Source organism: Pundamilia nyererei, unplaced genomic scaffold (genome assembly GCF_000239375.1).
Source record: "Pundamilia nyererei isolate P.nyererei 1_Seehausen unplaced genomic scaffold, PunNye1.0 scaffold00316, whole genome shotgun sequence".
Classification (NCBI taxonomy): domain Eukaryota; kingdom Metazoa; phylum Chordata; class Actinopteri; order Cichliformes; family Cichlidae; genus Pundamilia; species Pundamilia nyererei.
The window spans coordinates 14856-22719 of NW_005187717.1; the positions used below are offsets into that span (position 1 = coordinate 14856).

The following is a 7864-nucleotide window of genomic DNA, read 5'->3' on the forward strand; positions in this document are numbered from 1 at the left end:
CGAAGAACCCCCCCCTTCCCCCGAGGTCAAAGCCAGAAATGTTGTTACAGTGAGTTGCCCGCGTTCATTTGGACAGTGTCTTCATGTTTTCAAAGGTCGACTGTTTTTCTACGATTTTGTGGAAGTATAAATAGGAACAAACTAACGCAGTCATCTGGTTTGGACTTGTTAAAATCCTGTAAGTTATGTTCTGCTCTTGTTAGCTTATCAGCAGATAGCGTTTCTTACTAAAATGTATCGGTTGTCATACCGCTGTGAGGATAAACCGTGTGAAACGTGCTATTACACTCACTAGAAGTTCCCAGATGTATCTAAAGCCGAAAGATTACAGTAGTTAACTGGTTTTACTTTAACTGGTTAGATTTGTTTACACATTCAATCCGCAGATTCGTCATATTTACCGATTGGTCGACTCTGTGTGCAAATCTGTCTCGGAGTTTGACAAGATTAAAGGACTCTCTCCATCTCCAGCTGGTGCAAATGCAGATTTCAATATTATCAATATTATCTGCTGACAACAATGAGATTATTTTAATTTATCAAACAGCTTCCGCTTGATGTCGTACCTCCGTGTTTCAAATCATGAGCTGACATTTTGCCCTCGACACACTCCTGAATAGCTCGACGATGTGTCGAGTTCACCTGCACACACCTGTTCGCTCCGTCAGCTGCTGGTTTAGGAAACACGCCCACGTTTGACATCGGGAGCTTTCTGCTCAGTATAACGAAACATCGCAAAGAATAAAACCATCTTTGTGAAGTAGCTGTAGTGGGATCAACCTTTTATCTATAAATAGCTAAAATAGCTTTTATTCTCCTAATCAAAATCCCGGTGCCTTGAACTCTTGCAGATTTCTTTTTAATTTGTAAAATAATGCTAATGTTTGTTTCCCCATACATCACCTGGCATAAGTTGTTTTTCACATTACCATCGGCTATCCTAGGCTACCAACAGTGTGTTTCTCAAACCACGATTGCTTCTTAAGATGCTTACATCCAGCTATTTAAGCTGATCAGTGGCAGAGCTATGCTATTGACGTACATTGATACCAATCCAGTCAGTGGATTTCCATCCATCCGGGGCCAAGTCGTGGGGGCAGCAGTCCACTTAGCTAGGCAAACATGCCTCATCTTTGATTAGGATTGCTGGACTTCAGAGTGGCTTATATGATTCATACATAACTTCCTTAATTCTGATTCAAAAAGAATAGATGAGATTTAAAAGGAGTGAAGCAGACTGAGCAGCGGATCAGTCAGGATGGTGTGGTAGTCGTACAGCGTTTCTTCTGTGATGAATGTGTTTGGAAATGTTTCCTGATGACACAGTCTTGGACTCTTACAGAGACTTCACTGGATACTGCAGATAATCAGAAGCACGCTAGGATGACCAGTGTAAGTTTGTCAAACAACAGTTTGTAATATTCTCATCTTATTCTGATGTTAATGCTCTGCAGTGATCACCATCACAGAGCACCACTGTAAACACTGAATAACGTGAAATATTTCTTTCTATTTTAAATTTATTGCATAGTTCTCACATTTATGTTTTAGATACAAACATTTGTAATATTATATGAAGATAACCCGAGTAAATACAAAATGTAATTGGGGTATTTTTTTCAACCTGCTGGATAGACGAGTATGTGAATGTGATAACCAGAGAACGAGGTGATGTAGGGAGCTTCAGTTTGATGCCAGACCACCTCTGTTTGTTTTTGAATAAACTTAATAACTGGTTGGACTGTTTGCAATAAACGGCCATTAATGTTTGACATTCCTGTAGAGACACTTTGGAGAATTATTTTAACTTGGCAACTTTAGAGGGTATTTCAGTATGAATGGCCTGTTTAACACCACGCCGCAGCATCTTCAGATTAAAGTCTGAACTTTGTCTAAGCACTTCAGTTTTTTTTTTTGTTTTTTTTATTCATTTATTAAAATGGGAATTTTTCACATCACTGTCCTGCTGCATAACCCAAGTGTGCTTGAGCTACAGGGTACAAACTTATGGCTGGACTTCAGGATTGTAGGATTTTCTGGTTGAGAGCAAAATTCATGTATCCATCAATTAACACTACCACCACGTTCGACTTTTTTTTTTCTGTTCTCTATATGTAATGAGACCTTCCAAAAGGTTACATTTCTGCCTTGGGACCCTCATGTCATTTTAGCCAAGTCTCTTTTTGTCATTGTTGAAACTCTGACCTGAGGCAGATGAAGCTTGCAGTTCCTGGATGAGTCATTGATCACTCCTGGAAAAACTTTGTTAGAATCCCAAAACCTTTGTATCACTTTCCAAACTGACAGATGACAAGATGAAGCTGTAAACCAGAGGTCTCAAACTCCAGTCCTCGACGGCCGGTGTCCTGCAACCTTTCCATGTGTCCCTGTTGCAACACACCTGAATGCAATTAGTAGGTCATTAGCAAGAGTATAGAACTGAAGTTGCTGAAGTGGCAACCTCTAACCCTACTCAAGTAAATGTAAGTGTTAAGGAAAATACACTTTTAACAGTACATTTATTGCACCATGTTCATTCACTCATGAACTGCTGTAACATGAATGAAATGGCTGAATTGCCACCTCAGCATGCAGTCAGGTTGCTTGCTAATGATCTACTAATTGTATTCAGGTGTGTTGCGTCAGGGACACATGGAAAAGTTGCAGGACACCGGCCCTCGAGGACCGGAGCTCGAGGCCCCTGCTGTAAACCTTTGACCATGTAGACCAGGGGTGTCGAACTCCAGGCCTCGAGGGCCGGTGTCCTGCAGGTTTTAGATCTCACACTGGGTCAACACACCTGAATCAAATGATCAGTTCATTACCAGGCCTCTGGAGAACTTCAAGAGATATTGAGGAGGTCATTTAGCCATTTGAATCAGCTGTGTTGGATCAAGGACACATTTAAAACCTGCAGGACACCGGCTCTCGAGGCCTGGAGTTTGACACCTGTGATGTAGACCTTTGGTGGTGTTTCAGGTGTCTGAGTTCAGCAGCAGCAGCAGCAGCAGCAGCAGCATTATTATTATTATTATTATTGTTGTTATTGTTATTATTAGTACCTGAGAGACTGCCATTTACAGTTGTACTGTTTGTTTGCATGTGCAGGTGCTTTGCAGCAGAAGCAGGTTGGTAAGTTACCTTCCAGGGCTCCATGTGTTGGTGTATCGTGTGGCTGGAGGCAGAGCCTTCTCTGCTGCTGATTCTTCAGGCTTAAATGAGCCCGCTTTGGCCACTTCTCACTCTGCTAAAGGTATGGCCTTATTTTAAGTTTATACATTTGAACATTAATTAACTACAACATGTTTTTCTAGTCAGTAATTTAATCTAATGCATCTTATGTATAGATTAGGTATAGACCTAATAACACAAAATAAATTGAGATATACGGAGGTTGACACAGAGTCGTTACCTCGGACTCTGATGAAGTGATATTGGCGTTGACCAAAATTTGTAATTTCTTATTTCTTTGTGTAAACTCAGTTTGTGTGCATGCTACTTTTCTTTGTTATGTTGTGCTTAAGGACTGCAGACACTACGGCCTGATGACATAATGGCGCCGTTCGGGCCCCAGGACCAGCGCTTCCCGCTGCCCGGTAATGTGGGCTTTGACTGCCAGCTGGAAGGATTGACAGAGCAACAGAAGAGCCTGACAGACAAAATGCTACCAGATGTGTTGTCTGCTCCATCCTGCTATCAGACGCATGAGTGGCTTCTAGCCCAGTCTGTTAGAGAGCTCTCTGTAAGTCCAATGAGAACCTTATGAATGTTTTTAATAATCAAAACAAATATGGACCAAACTATGCTGTGTTATTACTACTAATGTTAATCTTGCTACAAATTTCACAAACACTGGTGCAATTAAATGTCAGAGGAATTTTATGTTGAAGTATGTATAGATTATCAATGAATAATCATATGCAGGGATAGCTCAGTAGGTAGAGTGGTTGCCCCATGATTGGAAGGTCGGGGGTTTGAGTCCCCTGAACGGCTACCCTGAGGTACCCCTACGTCCCTACACACTGCTCCTCGGTGGCTGCCCACTGCTTCACTGGCTGAATGGGTTAAATGCAGAGGAGTCATTTCCCTACGCGGACTAACACAAGCACGTACACATGTTTAAGATAAAATGATGTGTGACATTCTTTTTTTATGCATTTTTAATCAGTCAAAAATGAACTTTTCATTGCAGTGTGGTGTGGACTTAGTGGTGCTAACAAGTGTATAAAATGTAACGCTAGCCAATCGTGGGTGTGACATGATTCATGCAGCCAGACCTCCAGCATCCGTCTGAATATTTTAGAATGAAGAGACATTAAAACAGTGTATGCTGAAACTATATCCAGGTTTTGTATCGTTGGCGTTGTTGCTCATACGCTGAGAGTGGTGACATTCGCTTTTCTGACAGCTGTGTGTTTCTTTCTTAGAACAAGGGCGATCCTGCGTCCTCTGGCAAAGTCAGCACAGCTGAACAGTACTTTGACAACTCGAGAGTAGAGTGTGCCACACAGGCGTGTCCTGAACTCTTAAAGAAAGGTACATCACTGTAACTGCATCCTTCATACATTTATTTTTCAGCCTTGCATAACTTTGAAATTGCTTGTATTTCTCATGAGAAGCGGTGTTCCTGTCTAATGCGAGTGTTTCCTAATTATAAACAGATTTCCAGTCAATGTTTCCTGAAGCTCCATCCTGTGGTATGATGGTTGTCACGGTTACCCAGAAGACGCAGAACGATATGGCGTCATGGTCTGCTGAGGTGGAAGATGAGAGAGAGCAGATGCTTGACAAGGTTAAATGCTAAGCTGAGCTGTTTTACATGTCTTACACTATAATAAGACATCACAGGGTTTCTCCCTACATTATCACAGCAAGTACTCAGAATAAATAAATGTAAGTGTTATTTTAGAAACCTTTTACAACAGCTAAGCACTGCAAATATTAGAGGTCTGTAAAAGAAACACTGATGATGAGCTGAAGAGTTTATTAGAAAAGCTGTCCACCTCTGGAGAACTACAGAAACTGTGCATTAAATGAGATGTTACTAATGTTAAAAACAGTAGTAGCACATCCATGTAGTACATCCCATCTGTAGTGTGAAAAGAAGTGAAAATGAAACGGATAATAAATGCGTGAGTTTCATTGAGAAAGGGGAGGAGACACTTTATTATTTATTTTACAGTAATTAATGAAGTAATTAATGATTGTGGTGTCTGCTGTGTAGTATGTTGCAGGTGCACGGGAGATCTGCTGTGTGCTGCAGCGAGAAGGATTCTGGGCAGACTTCATCGACCCATCGTCAGGCCTCGCTGTAAGTTATCTCTGACTCTGCCTGTCAACAACTGTTCAGTGTTTTTACGATATTTTATCACAATAACAACAAATGAAATGGCTGATTGGGTGTAGACATCACATGGCATCAAATGACAAAGTATAAATCTGAGAAATCTGTTAGAAGCTCATGTTACATGGCATTAACTCTGAATTAGCCACGATCAGCACAGTCAAGATGCAGGTAGCTGTCTGTGACAGATGCATTTAGATATGCAGTTACAGTGTGGCGCTTTTAGTGATTCCTTTAACTTCTTCTTTTTATCTTCAGGTATTTTGTCTTTGGTGCATACATTTAGATTTATTTGGAGTTTTCTGAAATAAGCACATGATCAAATGTAAACATGTCCATTGGAGGCTGCACCATGATTCTGGTTAGATATTTGGTCACCAGACAGAAGCTGATGTATTTGCTTTTCTGGCACAGGCGTGACTTTGTGCTTAACTTCACATGTTTCAGTAGGTTTGAAGACAGAACATCATAAAAGCTGTTTCTAAGTCCACAGCTAGCTTGGCAGGCCGCTGCCTTTCTGGATTGTTCCACAGTCATTCAGCTGCAGAATAACAAACCTTCAAAGTAACTGTCCCTGGGCTGGTATTTAAGGGTGATTCATTGTGGCAGTGCGCTGTGTGTATAACAAATGTACATTTCTGCAGAAGAAAACTGGTGAAAATTTCTTGGAAGCTGTAATGTTGGCAGGACAAACTTGTGCAGACAGCAGTGTGCAATTGCAACTCCCCATCCCCCACCCAACACACACACACACACACGCACACACACTATAGATAGAGACTATTGTTGCTTTTCAGGCCATGGTCTTGATCAGATAACTGTCTCATATTTGTGTGTCCCTTCTTATTTCTCAGTACTTTGGCCCGTACACCAACAACACACTGTATGAGACAGATGACCGATACCGTCACCTGGGCTTTCAGATTGAGGACCTGGGCTGCTGCAAAGTGATCCGACACTCGTTGTGGGGGACACATGCTTTTGTAGGGACAATATTCACCAGTGCACCACCTGATACTCCTACTATGAAGACGTTGCAGGGTAGATGAACACAGGCTCTGGGATACAGAGTGTAATATGCCTCAACACTAACAGAGTGGTTAGTGGTTTTGACCATATCTGTAATCATATTAAAGCTTAAATAATGCTGACACCACAAAGCTTGTGAATGTTTTGTCTTTGAAATTAGTCATTTATAGAATGACCCATTCAATAAATGAATAACCCTTGTATTAATTACCTTGGCTGCCCTTTTAACCGCAGTTGTGTTAAACCATTTTTCTGCTGTACTTAGTAGAGTTTGAAGATATCGCGCTGCTGCACAAAGAGACAAGTTCTCAGAAGATAGTTTTCCGGTTTATCAGCCTCAATTTTTCTTAAGAAAAACACGAGCATCCTCAGTGAGAAGTGAACTCATTTTACAGTTAATGTTGAACTCCTTTCTAATCCTTGAAAATATTTTAGAATCATCACTGGACTTACTTGTTGATCCCACCATAAGATGAGCCGTCTTGTTTTTGTGGCAGGGACACGCTTTCACCTGAAGTGCTCACAATCTTGAAAAATGAAATTTAAGGATTAAAATGTGCTGAAATGTTGACATAAGTAAAGGTAGAAATAGTTTAACTGTAAACTCTAAGATGTTATGCAAATATTATGCAAAATGATTAGTATTTTTTAGATAAACATTGTTTTGTTTTCAAGATTGCAACAATGATGAGTAAAATAAACCAATTAACAAAATTAAATCGTTAAGATAGTATTTCATTATCTTTACCCTCTGAAATGTAGGTACTGAAATATCTACTTATTGCAACCAAGTACTGATGGCTAAATCAAGCTTGTATTGAAAAAAAGCTTTATTACTCGAAGCTTTTCAACACAGCACTTTTTGGTGACATCTAGTGGCCGGTAATGAAGAGCAGCTTGAGTCTACAAAATGAATAGCTTTATCATGATTGCCCACTCTACCGAGCTGACAGCTTCAGTTTAATATCACGTGACATGTCTGTGTGATACCAGACTTGGTGCCTTGTGAATGTTTTTGGGTGAAAATCTATGTTCTGTCTATTTGATTCATAAATAGTTTTAATGAATAAACTTCCCTTGTTTAAACATGTGCCATGCTGTGTTCCCCCTTTGCTTGTGACTTGATGTTTTGTATCAGTAGATTTAAAAACAAAAAACAAAAAAAACAACAACATTGTATATAATATTTTACAACACGATCTTATACTAGGTTGGGAGCTGGGACTAATACCCCCGAGCCTCCCTGAACTGCCCCTCCACTGGCGGATCTAGAAAATTGTATTTAACCAGTGGACAGGCGCAATTATACAGGGTGGGCCATTTATACGGATACACCGTAATAACATGGGAATGGTTGGTGATATTAAAGTCCTGTTTGTGGCACATTAGTATATGTGAGGGGGCAAACTCCTCAAGATGGGTGGTGACCATGGTGGCCATTTAGAAGTCGGCCATCTTGGATACAACTTTTGTTTTTTCAATAAGAAGAGG

The 7864-nt window shown here is 40.5% G+C and overlaps 1 protein-coding gene across 2 annotated transcripts; it reads left to right on the plus strand.

Moving 5' to 3' along the window:
* On the plus strand, window positions 1-7463 carry mmadhcb (metabolism of cobalamin associated Db). Of its 2 annotated transcripts, none has more exons than XM_005751559.2 (8): window positions 1-178; window positions 1343-1392; window positions 3109-3253; window positions 3525-3742; window positions 4428-4536; window positions 4662-4792; window positions 5225-5311; window positions 6199-7463. In XM_005751559.2, the coding sequence occupies exons 2-8, from the start codon at window positions 1384-1386 to the stop codon at window positions 6391-6393; spliced, it is 894 nt and encodes a 297-aa protein (XP_005751616.1). In that variant the 5' UTR covers window positions 1-178; window positions 1343-1383; the 3' UTR covers window positions 6394-7463. The 2 variants fall into 2 exon arrangements, with proteins under 2 accessions (XP_005751616.1, XP_005751617.1); XM_005751560.2 differs by having other exon boundaries at window positions 4-49.
* The last annotated feature ends 401 nt before the right edge of the window (window positions 7464-7864 follow it).

Coding starts and splice junctions, on each gene's coding strand:
- mmadhcb (XM_005751559.2), top strand. Junction 3,254..3,524: donor CACTTCTCACTCTGCTAAAG/GTATGGCCTTAT, acceptor GTTGTGCTTAAG/GACTGCAGACACTACGGCCT. Junction 4,793..5,224: donor GAGAGCAGATGCTTGACAAG/GTTAAATGCTAA, acceptor TCTGCTGTGTAG/TATGTTGCAGGTGCACGGGA.